At 26.9% G+C, this 14,233-nt stretch overlaps 2 protein-coding genes across 2 annotated transcripts; both read left to right on the top strand.

The window, feature by feature from the left end:
- The first annotated feature begins 1,076 nt into the window (after positions 1-1,076).
- Positions 1,077-4,752, top strand: LOC101512920 (uncharacterized). The gene is made up of 6 exons (XM_004493371.3): positions 1,077-1,526; positions 1,768-1,874; positions 2,900-3,008; positions 3,121-3,282; positions 4,063-4,236; positions 4,548-4,752. The coding sequence occupies exons 1-6, from the start codon at positions 1,278-1,280 to the stop codon at positions 4,575-4,577; spliced, it is 831 nt and encodes a 276-aa protein (XP_004493428.1). The 5' UTR covers positions 1,077-1,277; the 3' UTR covers positions 4,578-4,752.
- Positions 4,753-8,839: 4,087 nt separating this feature from the next.
- Positions 8,840-10,989, top strand: LOC101513248 (transcription factor bHLH100). Its single transcript, XM_004493372.4, has 3 exons — positions 8,840-9,282; positions 10,019-10,375; positions 10,600-10,989. Exons 1-3 carry the CDS (start codon positions 8,983-8,985, stop codon positions 10,705-10,707), a joined length of 765 nt encoding a protein of 254 aa, XP_004493429.1. The 5' UTR covers positions 8,840-8,982; the 3' UTR covers positions 10,708-10,989.
- Positions 10,990-14,233: the final 3,244 nt, after the last annotated feature.

A 14,233-nucleotide genomic window follows, 5' to 3' on the forward strand; every position in this document is an offset into this window, starting at 1 on the left:
TGTTAAATAAAATTAAATTAAAAGACCGTATATGCTATATAGCCTACTTCTTTTTATGAACAAATATTTGAAATTAAAATCAGTGATAATGTTAATTTTTTAAGTTTAAATAAGAGTCTTACTTCTTAATACTTAGTCGACGTCTCTTAACTTATCAACTATGTTAATAAATTTATAATAAAAAAACTAAATGATAAGTAAATTATTAAAGAAAAGTAGCATATTCAATAGTTATTAAGAATATTAAGAATTTATTAACATAAACACTTATAGTAGTATTATACCTTATAAAAATCAACATGAACTATCCACAAACTAATTATAATTTAAAAATAACTGCAAAATAAGTTTGCATCATTATCTTTAAGGCGTATAATTAAACTAATTCATATTTCCAAGTTATTTATCCTTTTATCTCGAAAGAATATGAATTGACTTTTGTATACATTTAATATTTTATAAATTTACCATGTACATAGAGACTAGAGTCACAGATAGATATGAATTTTTGTTTTTGTTTTTAACTTCGGATAAATATGAATCTTCATATAATTAACTCTCAATTTTTTCTTTTTAAATTAAATAATTTTATTTAAAGAAAAAACTAACTCATCCAATGCATTGATTTCGGTCCTACAATTAATTAATGCAGCTTCTACGATATATATAAAATTTACGTATTTTAATTTTATGAAATTGAATCATCAATAATTGAACGTTATATTATATAAATTTGATAATATTTTATGTTTAAAATCATTAAATATTTAAAATTTAAATTTATTTTAAAATAATATTTTAATTATCATTTTATAAAATAAAATTTAATTTCAGTTATAGAAATAATTTATTTAATCATTAAAATTAAATAGATTATATTAAAAAATTATTAATTTAATTAACTTTAATAAATACTATACTCCATTTAAATAAATTAGATATAATTATTGGTTAAAATTTATAAACTTTTTATTTGAAAGTAATGTTTAACATGTCATAATTATTAAGCATGTGAGAGAAGCAAAAAATAAAGAAAGTAGTAGTAATAAGAACGAAATCCAGGGGCATTTTATTACATACAAACTCACGTAGAAATAACAAGCCTTTTTTCAGTTTCAATTAATAGCGAGTGTTGTGTGATTTATACGAGCGAGTGAGTGCTAAAACTCGTTATTTTCTTTCTTTGCTGAACTCGTTCGTTAAAGAATACACAACAACAACGTGCTTTCACGTTCCCAATGTGAAGAGAGAAAGATTAAGAAAGAAATCAATTCAACATGGCCGTGATGAGTGGTTTCAGGATTCTAACTTCGAAATCGAGATCGCTGACGTCTCTTAACAAATGGTGGCGGTCGGCGTCGTACTCTTCGACGGCGGTGGCGGCTACTGAGGAACAAGATCATAGCAGTGCGTATTTGAAAGATTATGCTGATTATAGAAGATCGCTTTACGGTCAAATTACTCATAAAGCTCTTCTTGTTGATGCTGTTGGTACTCTTGTTATTCCTTCTCAACCCATGGCTCAGGTTAATTCATTCATTCTTTCATTCCTTCTCTTCCAATTTCACACGCTTTTTATTTCTTGTTTCGCTATTTCTCTCTTAATCTTATTTTTATTTTTTATTTATTTTTCTTACATGTCATTTCATGTCCCTATCTTGGTTTTTAATTTTATTTATTGAATTTGTTGATTGTGAAAGTGAATTTGTTATTTTAATTTTAATGACATAGTTTGATTTATTTTGTTTATTTATTTTGTGTTTGTAGATATATAGGAAAATTGGGGAGAAATATGGTGTGGAGTATTCAGAGGATGAAATATTGCATAGATACAGAAGAGCTTATAGTCAGCCTTGGGGTAAATCTCGTCTCAGGTTGGTTAATGCTTTTTCTCGCTCATACCAACTTTTGCATTCTCATTTATTCAGTTAAATAAATTCACGTGCATATATTAATTACAACTTTATAAGATTTAGGTTTTAATACAAAATCAATTGATCATAAATTGTCTAGTTTATTTATTTACTTATTCATTTCTTAATTGTTATATATCCACTACTTTTTTGTTTTGTTTTAACCCTCCGGTTTTAAGACATATGAGACCATAGTAATTCATAGTTCAGCCGATTGGTAAGTACAATCCGACCAAAAATTGTTCTAGTCAGAATTCGAACTCAGGTCTCACAAGTTGAAGCTCATTGACTACTCGAGCCTATTTAGTTGGTTTTTATATATCAATTATTATAATTCTATCAATAATGACTTTCTAGAAATTGAAAAATTATAGATTTAGATATTTTTGTGTTTCTTCTAAGAAAAAAGAGGGGTTTCCCCCCCTTGCTGAAAGTTCCTTCAAAATGCTATTTCAGTATAATGTTAACTAGATTTTTTTACGAGTATGTTGTTTGGTTAAGTTGATAACTTCATCAAACTCAGCATTTAGTACCTACTGGATAAATATAAAATTTCAACAGAAAGTTAGTTGTTAGTTACTACTGTTTGTTTAGTTTGTTAGTAGTCAAGTTTCTTGTGAACAACTCCTATATAAGGATGGTTTCTGGTAATCTCTTCTCAATCAATTCAATTTAATAATCAACTTTATTTCCTTACTCAGTAGATTTCTCCTTTCTCTGTGATATTAGTACCTAATGATATGTCTAACTTGTTGGAATGTTTGGGAGCTAGCCACTAATAATTTCAAACATAAACGTCTGACAATTTTTTTTAGAGTTTCTATTTGCATGAATTGATAAGAATAATTCTTTTGAGAGGAAAGAGGTTTTGTGTTCTTCATAGTAAAGACACTTTGCATAAACTTGAAATCATTAAAACAAGCAATCCATTAAGGATAGCTATAGAGACACTTTGTTAAAGCACTTTGCTCTCTTCTACCTTGCAGATATGTTAATGACGGCAGACCTTTCTGGCAATACATAGTTAGTTGTTCTACTGGCTGTTCCGATTCTCAATACTTTGAAGAACTTTATAACTACTATACAACAGACAAAGTAAGACCTCCTATAGTTACTATTTTCTAAAATGTTTAATACCCTCTTTCTTTTTCTTCTCTTTTTTCAATTTGAGTAGGGTTTGATATTTTTGGCCTGCTATCATCCACAGGCATGGCACCTATGCGACCCTAATGCAGAAGTAGTATTCAGAACTCTTAGAAAATCAGGTGTAAAGTTGGCTGTTGTATCAAATTTTGACACTCGGTTAAGACCTCTCCTGAAGGCATTAAACTGTGATGATTGGTTTGATGCTGTAGCAGTATCGGCTGAGGTAAGTTAATTGCTTTTTTCTTTTTTCCGCATTTTGTTCAATCAGTTTGTGTTACTACAGGCTCTCCACTTTTCTCCATCATCGATTGATGCATACAACTTACTGTGTTGATTTCATTCACAATGAAGAGTATCATCGCTGCGAAAAAAATATTTGGGAAGGAAATGGTGGAAATAAATCTTAAGTCATTCATTGTCTCAAGTCACATCTTGCAGAAACATGTTAGGAATTAAAAGATCAAATGCGGATAAATTATCACGATATTGAAAGCACCAAAATCTTTGTTCATATCATATATTGTCACTAAAGTTCGTCTTTCTAGTAGAACCACAAATATGTCAACTGTGAAGGTAATATTGCAGTATGTCTCTATTTTAGCAGTGGGCTCACCCAATGCAATTCTCAAAACTGTATTGGAGAAGTATACTGCATAACATGATTCTGGGCTGCAGAACCAAACATCCTAACATTTGAAACAATTGATTTACACAAGAACTGCAGTAGCCTTAGTGTTGGAGATGTATCGAGTATTGTATGCAAATTAGGCAAATTTAAGTAAATTAGCTGAAAATTCAAATGGGAAATTGGATGGCCAAAATAAGTATTTGTATATTAATAATGCTTTAAGAAGCAGCAGTTGTCCTATCAGATTCTCTTGATAATACATTTAAATTTTCGATTCTTCATTATACCCCAAATATATTTGAGCATCCATGCATTCGAATAATTGTTTAGTGACATGTGTATATGTTGATATTTGGTATGCCTTTTTTCATACAGGTTGAAGCAGAGAAACCAAATCCAACTATATTTCTTAAAGCATGTGAATTGTTGGGTGTGAAACCTGAGGATGCTGTTCATGTTGGGGATGATCGTCGAAATGACGTATGGGGTGCTAGAGATGCAGGCTGTGATGCTTGGCTTTGGGGAAGTGATGTTCACTCTTTTAAGGAGGTATGTGTGTTAGTATCTTCATCTCTTTTTGATACAACAGAAAATAAATATCCTCCCTAAAATGATTCTTCCCAAAATCAGGTTCTTGCTGCTGGGTGGGGTTTTGATTCCCCACTCAGTTTGTTGCTTGATGTGATCATCATGATCCAAAATTTGATACCTTATATGGATAAATCTTTTGTTGTTTATTATTATGTATTAACAGTTCATTTTTTGTTGTTGTTTATGATTTCTAAAGATTAGAAATTTAGTTTGAGTTTTAATGAGGTCCCTATGCCTACATAAATAATTTGATTATTTTGGTGATGCAGGTAGCACAGAGGATTGGGATCGATTTCTGAAAAAGCATCTCTATGTTATAAGTTCAATAATGTTATGCATACAAGATATATAAGTAGTCCTTAGGCTTTAGTTACAAGGATGTACTGTACATGTCTGTCTGAAAGAGATGTGATGAAACTGTAACTTGTGAAACAGAAATGAAGGTGAATGTAGGAGCTTTTATATTTCCATTCATCCATGTGTTTTTTAAAAAGATTTTCTTAAAATTATAAGAGAATTAATATATAGAAATAAATGATTGACAACTCACTTTAGAGAATAAAGTAAACTCCTTGAACATTTCCTACCTCTTACACAAAATCCTTTTAGTTTTTTAAACCTGTGGAAAAGTCTTCCATTTTATGAATATGCTTTAGTTAAATTCTAAAAGTTGGCCGAAATATATCTGTTGCATACTGTGTTTCATTACACATAATTCTATTTCTTTTTTTAGTTAGATTACATAACTCTATTTCTCAACAAATAAATCCCTTTATGTTTTACATATCTACAATAGGATTACAATCCTTTAACCACATTACAAAATTGAAATTATTGAATGCTTGTCAGCTTGTGATAGACTTTATAAATAAGACGGAAGTGAAATATAAGAATATATAATAAAGCTTATGCAAATTCATTGAAAACTTCATGAACTCATATACTAATAATATAGTATAAAGTTTGTTTATTAAGATCAATTTTCCTAATATAACATTTTTTTTTTGAATTTCTCATAAGTAGAATTTTATCTGTTTATTTATTACATTAAGAACAACAATGTTTAAGAAATTTAAATTTATTAATATGATTTTTTAATTTGAATTTAGTGAAAAAAATTATAATAAATTAACTATATTCTATTTTACTTTTTTATTATGGTGAATGAGATTTAACGATAATTAATTTATTAAATGACTTGATAACTATATTCTTTTTATTGATGATTGTGCAAGTATTCTATGTCATGCTTCTCTATATCATGCTTCCGGTATTTCTTTTGCTACATTTTTTTGACTCAATTTCTTTTGTTACATGAAACCAAATAAAATGAGGTCATAAATGGGACACTACAGTAAACAAAACCTTACAAGAAAGTAAACAAAGCCTGAAAAGGTAACGCGAATAGGAGAAAACTTCTTTTCTCACCCCTAAATTTTACAAAATATTTCAAAATTTTGTTTGAATTGGTGAATTTGGAGATATTAATTAATTCAAAAATATATTTTTATGCATTTGAGAAAAATGAAATTCGACCGAAATAAAAATACTTTGGCCCAAAACAGTCCATAAAAAGAAGAATGAAGTATGATAAGATGGAGGCCCACCTATGGAGGCCGAATAACAATTCACTTCCAAATCTGAATGCTCCTCTCCAACTCTCCATTGATTCTTGACTATAGATTATAGATAGAGCCGTCAATTTTCTAAATTTTTTATTTTATTTTAAATTTCTTATTAAATTTTAATAATATATTTATTGAAATACTTTTTAAAGCTGTTTTTTATTATTATTATTTTTTATTTTTTTTGGATTTAAATAAGGGGATTCATGAGTCATATGTTTTGTAAATTTTTGAAATTTTTTAAAATTTATATTTTTAAGAAAAAATTGTGGAAAAAATAAAAAAAATAAAGAATAACTTGTAAATAATTTTTAACAGAAAAAATTCAAAACTTTTAAACGGAAAATTTTGAAGAAAATATTGAAAAAAATTATTTTTCGAAAACAAACTCAATTTTTTGTTGAAGATTTTTTTGAAAAAAGAATCAAAAAATAAATTTAAAAAAGTGAACTTATAGACCTCACTTAATCTACTAAATTTTAGGAATTTTTTAATTTTAGGAGCTTTCTTTTTGGAGTTTTAATAACTGAATTTTCTTTTTTCTTCTAATATGTAGACTAACACTAATAATTAATAAATTTGTAAAATTGACAATGATGAGTGAAACCGATCAAAAAATAGAATTTCTTTTCTTTTAAAGTTTCTAAAAAATCACACATGTATTTAGAATTTAAAAATATTTGTAATTTTGTCTAAAAGTATATATTTAGAAGGCAAAATTCTATTTTTTTCCGCTAGAACTATACTTTCAAAATACATGTAAAGAATGAAAAAATAAGCTCCCTACAAAACGTCCCCAATTTAGTTCTGAAACTTAATGTAGCTAGACAAATTACTACTAACAAATACTTATATATTATATATTGATTAATGGCCCACCATTAAATTTTTTTGAATCTATCATTGACTAGATTGAAACAGTTGAATTAAATAATAAGAAAAATACACCACCTGACCTGATCCAATATGTGGGAATAAGCTATATTTAATGTTACGGTCGTTCTAGAACTGTCTCATTAAACAACTGAAATAATATGCTCATTAATAATTATTAATTGACAATGACACATCCCTGCATCGTCATATTTGAAGTTCTTGATCTGTAATTTAATGAAGTAATGTTAATTAATAAACCCGTGCAAACCACAATCAACGAAGCTATAGACTTGTGCATACCATGCATTGGCACGTGCACTTCAATTAGTACAATTAGGTTATTAACATTCAATTCAATTACGTCAGCAATGCACTCTTTAATATATACATTTTAATGTATTGTTTTTTATTGATTAAAATCTCTAAATTACATTAAATTTATATGAAACGCACATATTTAATAGGATCTATGTTAATTTTAATCAATTAAACAAAATATATTAGAAAGTTTGTGTTAGAAAGAATATTCCTAACGGTGCTCATTAACATTCTCTTGAAAGGAGTTTCCATTTGGTTGGGAATCCTTCTCCAATTGGGACAACTATACAAGCAACACAACTTTCGATCCTACATTTTCAGCCCAATTTTTAAAATATTTGTTTTATCATTTGAAAACTAACATGAGACTTCTTCACTTTTGTTGGAGTTTTAGGAAGACTTTTAAAGGTCAAATGGGGGCTCTATATAGTTCAAAAGTTCAAACTAATGATGAATATTAGATTCTCTTGTTTCTATATACACACATTTAGTCTTTTTATTTTATTATTTATCAAACGAGGGTTTTTATTAACACTTTCTCACAACCTCAATTAAATTAGTCTTTTTAGTAGCCTATTTGCCTTAGATTCTTTTTAGGATTTTTTTTGGGGTATTTTTTGTTGACTTTTTTTTGTTCTAGATGTGTATTTAACAGAGCCAATTTTTTTTTGGCTATTTACACTTCTTGTGTTTTGAGTTAGAAGCTCAATTCCATTTTTAGTTTTCTTTATGGAATGATATGATATTAAGCATTTAGACCCTATTATAAATCCTATTAGAATCTCTACACACATGTCAAACAGCTACAAGCAAGAAAAACCAAACAGCTAACATATTTGAGATACTTAACCAGCAACACCCAAAGAAGCATGGCTCTAATTTCCCCCCGCTTAATTTGTATTTTTTTAATAATAAATTTTTTCTATTAATTAATGATGGTTCAATACAAAATAGAAAGTATTTTGAATTTAAAAAGTGACATTTATCTCTCTTCAAGATAATTCGCTTAATATGCATTCTTACGAAGATAAGTTACAGCATTTCATGATCTAAAAAAATAAAAATGAGGTTCTTAAGATTTTTTATATATTAGATGTTCTTAAGAAAATAAACATACATAACCCAAATAATTAAATAAATGTATTTAAGGGTGTTCATAGTATTAAAATTGAACTGCATTGAATTATATTAATGATTTAGTTTAATTATTTAAAACCACTTTTAAGTTAAGTTTAGTGTAGTTTTGAATCGATTTAAAATTTATTTATAAATATAATTTAGTTTAATATTTTAAAAACTTTTAGTTAAAATTAATTTTAATATAGTTATTCAAATTTTTTTTTAAATTCTTTTGATAAAAATATATCTATTATTTTTTTTTAAAAATAAATATAAAAATTTCTCGATAAAAAAAAATTCAAAAACAAATATTTATTTTATCGAAAATTTTCAGCCACGATACAGTAATAGTTCAACTAACCATATTTTGCATACTCATTAATGTATCGTGTGTTTTAGTTTTCAGCCACGCTCTCACACCTTCCTAACCGCTCTCCAACATAGACATACACATAGGTGCCACATTGCTGACACGTGCATTGCTAGAAAGAAAATAATTTTTGATCCTAGTGTATTTTGTTGCATTATTAAATTAAAATGTCTAACATAAAAAATAATTGATTTAAATTACTGTATATAATAATAAAAAATCAGAAGAAGAAAATAAAGCAAATCTAGCCATTCATTTATTGATAGTTAGTATAAACATGACGCTGGCTTATGTAAATGACAAGTTGTATATATGTCTCTCTATATATACATATACTATTGGTAATTATAATCTCTAAGCCACTTGTTAACTAGTGTTTAAGAAATAGTAATCATTATGGTTGCATTTTGCTCTCCTCAATTATCATATTCAAACATGGGTTGGCTCTTAGAGGAGGTAGAGGCAGAGTCCTTATTATTAAGCCATAAGAAGAACTATGTATCATTAGATTACTCATTACCGCATCAATTCTCTTCACAAAAGCAACATGTTGAGATTGAAAGAACATCACCATCACCATCACCTAACCTTGTAGTGAAGAAGCTTAACCACAATGCTAGTGAACGTGATAGACGCAAGAAGATCAATAGCTTGATTTCTTCACTTCGTTCACTTCTTCCCGGGGAAGATCATACGGTATGTAATATACATCATTCATCTATCTTTGTGTTTTCTTTAAATTGGTACCTAATTAATTAATTAACTTTTTAAACAAACAATTTCAATAATTTGATATTTATTTATTTTTAATTTTACATGTTTGTATGTTTTTACAAATTTTTTGCATGTGGGTGGTGGGTTGATTTGGGGGAGAATATTTAAGGAAATAAAATTTAGATGTATTAAATTATGAATTATGTAGTTACATCATGGAACCCAAACTTTGTGGGAACTGAACCATTTGAACAACTTTCTTAAGTGGGGTAGTAAATATAAAAATTAACTATATTTTAACATGCCTATTCATTTAGCTTTATTCTTGGATCAACATCCTAACTAATCTGTCGGCAAATATTATATTTTTTAAGGAATAAAAACATCTTGTGTTTGTTAATTTTCAGAATCACATAAAATTATAAGTACTTATATTAGCATGACTGAACTCAGTACCAGAAAATTTTAGAGAGTTAAAAAATGAATTTTGCGTCTATTTCTATGCTAAATTTAGTTAAGTTTATTTTTTTCCAACTCTCATTTTTCTAAATTTTTTTCTTTCTCAAAATATTCGTTATAATAATTTTGGAAGTATGCGTCATCACAATATTATTATAAAATGAAAATGACGTGTTCACAATATGAATGGAATCACATCGATATAAAAATAAAGAAAAATAGAATTTGATTAATAATATATTCGATGTTAATTTTGCAGAAAAAAATGAGCATTCCGGTAACAATTTCGAGAGTGTTAAAATACATACCGGAATTACAAAAGCAAGTGGAAGGACTAATTAAGCAAAAAGAAGAGCTTCTATCAAGAATTTCACGGCAAGAATATAAAGTGAACAAAGAATCACAAAAGAAAATTCCAAATTACAATTCTTCTTTTGTAGTTTCAACAAGTAGGCTTAATGATACTGAGCTTGCTATTCATATTTCGTCTTATGAGGCCCATAAGATTCCACTATCTGAGATCTTGTTGTGTTTAGAAGATAATGGGCTTTTTCTATTAAATTCTTCTTCTTCTAAAACTTTTGGAGGAAGGCTCTTCTATAACTTGCATTTTCAGGTACGGTCTCTAATACTATATTTTTGTTGTGACTCAGATTTTCTTTATTCATAAACTTGAGACATCGATAATTACTTGATCCAAATGTAACGGTTAAATATTTTTAATTATAAAATAAAAAAATATGTATTTTTTCAACTATCTGATCTCGATTTAATGACCATGAGATCTTGAGTGATGATTTTTCTGTTTTATTTAAATTATTATTGTATTGTTTTTGGCAGGTGACGAAAACTCAAATATTAGAGTCTGATGTTCTAATTCAGAAGCTTTTGTCAATATACGAGAAGCAGCGAAGTAATCAATTTAGGTTGGGAACTAGTGTTAGATAAGAGAGATTGAATTAGTTAATTATAATTATTATTATTTTGTTTGTTAATGTGAGTGTTAATTAGTAAGTTTGTTATACTTTTTTGGTTTTACTAAGCCCGTCTTTATTAACTAGTATGTTACCTTTCTCTTTTGTAACTTTATCTTATTATGATATCTAAGTATTAGTTTAAATGATAAATGTCGATATTATTAGATCGAACATTTTATCTCCACAATTATATGTATGTAAATTTCTACTGATAATTATTATGTTTTCTATTGATAAAAACAACTTTATCTAATTATGGTCATTCAATAATAGTGATGCATATTTAGTATTATTTTCTTGAATGCTTGAGTTTCAAAATGCATTAAATTAAACTAGTAAAATGGTGAATTGATAGTTGTGTTTAATGCGAATAATCCAAATAAATATATTGTATTCTTCAACAAGAATGAACAAATAGATATGACTAAAAATTGAAGTAGCATAACAACTGCATATGTAAGCATGATCATGTGTTAGAATTTTTTCAACAAAATGATGTTGCTTTGAATTTTTTTTTATAAGAGACAATTAAATTATAGTTTAGTCAACAAAAATTAGTGTATAAATTATAATTCAATTGTCTTTTATAAAAAAAATTAAAGATAATATTATTAAGAGAAAATATTAGCATATTCCTAATGTTTCAAACTAATATATTACAATAGTGATGTATATTTAGTATTTTTTGCACGGAAAAGAAGCAATCACATGCCAGCACAATATGATTTTGGTAAAAAGAGCAACTAGGAAGAAGGTGCATGGTTTTTAAGAGTTAAAATATGTTGCATAATTAGCATAAATGTTACACACTCGACCTATTCATGCAATTATGCAAACGATATATGCTTGTGATGTATTTCTTTTTACATTTCGCTTATAACTTGGATTGAAAAATTCAACAAAAAAAAAAAAAAAAAACTTGGATTGAGTAAAATAGTTCTACTATTCTGAAATCATGTAGTGCTTTGGTCACATGAAGTGTTTTCTTTCTTTAAAAAAAAGCTTTTACTCTGTTTTAAAAAAGTTATGTCGCATGAAATTAATTTATAAAAAGGTAAAAAGGGAGGTGGGGTAAGTAAATGAGGTTACTTTAATCAGGACCCATATGTCCATAACACAAAATAGTCGTTAAATTTTTGTAAAAGAGAAAGATGAGAACAGCCTTTGGTTAAGCCCATATTATCTTAACTCAAATCGCAAAACAAAATATCTATTTTATCTTTTAATTTTTTAAAACAAAAACCAATTGTACTACCTTCATCTTTATTAAAATTTTGAAAAGTTTAGAATTTGAGTTTTTCTTATACAAAAGCGTATCATAAATTTTAATTTTAATCTTCCATAACAAAATGTATTCTAAAAACAATTTGAGTTTTTCAAAATATTTTGTATTCTGAAATATTTGTTTAAAAAATAAAATACTGTACCAACAATGTTTGAGTTTTTAATAATATTTGTGTTATGAAAAATTTAAAATTTTTAAAATACATATGTGTTTTGAAAATTTTAAATTATATTATTCAGTACACGCTTTTAAAAATTGTGTTTTTTAAACTTATTTTTAATCTACCGTCGAAAACTTTAAGAAAAATTGTCGGTTTTCAAGTTTTTTTTTGAAAAAAATTATAATTATAATTATAATTTTTAGTTTTCTTTTTTTTTTTAAAAAAAAAATAAGTGTAAAATGAGGCATTTATTAAAATGGGGAGGAGTTGGTTAAAATTTTCCTCATATTAAAAGATCACGCCCAAGACAGTTTTCATTTTTTTTAAAAAGATCCTACATAGGAAGACATGAAATTGCATTAAAAGAAATAGGGACAATACATAATACCGATGACACTCCTCCAGAAAACACGATAGCGTAAAATTGAATTGTAACATTACTAAGTATAATATATTGGAAAAGCCCAAGACTTTTAATTTGAATAAGTTGCGTGGATAGTACGTTTTAGCTTGTGTGGGCCTATACCGTGGTTTGGGCTTCGGGCTTGTTATCTATCGCTTTCTCCACCAAAGAAAAGAAGCATGTATTCATATGGTTGTATTATTCTTCGTTATATATGTTTTGTTCTATTCAGTAAAAGAGTATACTAATACCTCTATAAAATGATGTCGTACTCTTACATTTTTTTCGTTTGGACTTTTTTTTTTCTTTTCTATTTTCTTCTATTCTCACACTCTACCTTTCTGTTTTACCTACCATTAACTTTGAATTTATAATTAAAACACAATATGTATTGTAAATTTCAAATTTACTGTACACGTATTTAAGAAAAAATTAGATTATAAACTTTAATTATAGTATACTTCTTTTGAAAATTAACTTCAAATTTATCATGTAAAAATTTTGTGTACTTGACAAATGATTTTTTTTTTGGAACAAAAATAATATAGAGATACACTCTAATAATTAGGGCAAATTTAACAATATATTTGCCATTTTTTCTTTCTTTCTATGGCTGTATTTGGGTAATATTATATGATTCTTTTTGTGAACAGCGATTAATTTATTAAAATAAAATTTGATTGAAATTCTTCTTTAGCTATTATTGCAGTTTGAATTTCTGGTGATCATTATCTTTTTAAATTGTACAATTGCAGACAACTTTGTATCACTACATGTGAAAACATGTCCTTTTATGTGAGGAAAATATGGATATGTACGAGCTCCACGAGAGTATGAAATTTATGCTAATGTAGAAAATGAAAATTAATGAACGAAAAGAAAAGGATGGTGTATTTTTTATTTGGATATGTTCATATATATTATTCTAAAATAAAAATAATTACATACATACCATGCTTTTATAGTAAGATGTCACAAAGAAATTGATGTTATTTATATTAGATTTAGTTTTGGAGGTTAATGAAATATATATTTAGAGATTTTTAAATATAGGTTGTTCAACTAAAAAAAATATAATTCACTTTCTAAACTTATCGATTATTATAATTAGATCATTGTGAACTAAAACGTTTTTAATCAAGTAAGAGAAAAATTTAGATACATTTCTTTAAATATATTTTCTGACTGTTTTTAACATAAAATACACTTCCTGTCAAAAAACATAAAATCTTTAATAAATGTATTTTAAAATACAGTATTGATACTTTTAATACATTTTGGAAAAAAAATATAAATTTGAAAAATCATGAATGGTTATGCACGTTAACTTTAAGTTAAGAACAACAAACAAAATAAACTTAAGAAAACACAACTATATTCTAGTAGTACCTCCTATTCTTAACAATTCATCTATTCATTGAATTATTTTTCTTCATCTAATTTTTTTAATTAAATTAGAGTTTATCAACCAACGACTTCCTCTTGGACTTTGGTATTCCTTATCTAAAACTTTATTCTCCTATGTGGTTGAAATCATTATTTTCAAAACATTTGTAAGCATATAAAAACCTTACTAATCAGAAAGAGACACAGAAGTAATTACACTAGACAAGAATATAAAAGGAGGCAACTTCATGATAAGATAGGTA

Source organism: Cicer arietinum, chromosome 3 (genome assembly GCF_000331145.2).
Source record: "Cicer arietinum cultivar CDC Frontier isolate Library 1 chromosome 3, Cicar.CDCFrontier_v2.0, whole genome shotgun sequence".
Classification (NCBI taxonomy): domain Eukaryota; kingdom Viridiplantae; phylum Streptophyta; class Magnoliopsida; order Fabales; family Fabaceae; genus Cicer; species Cicer arietinum.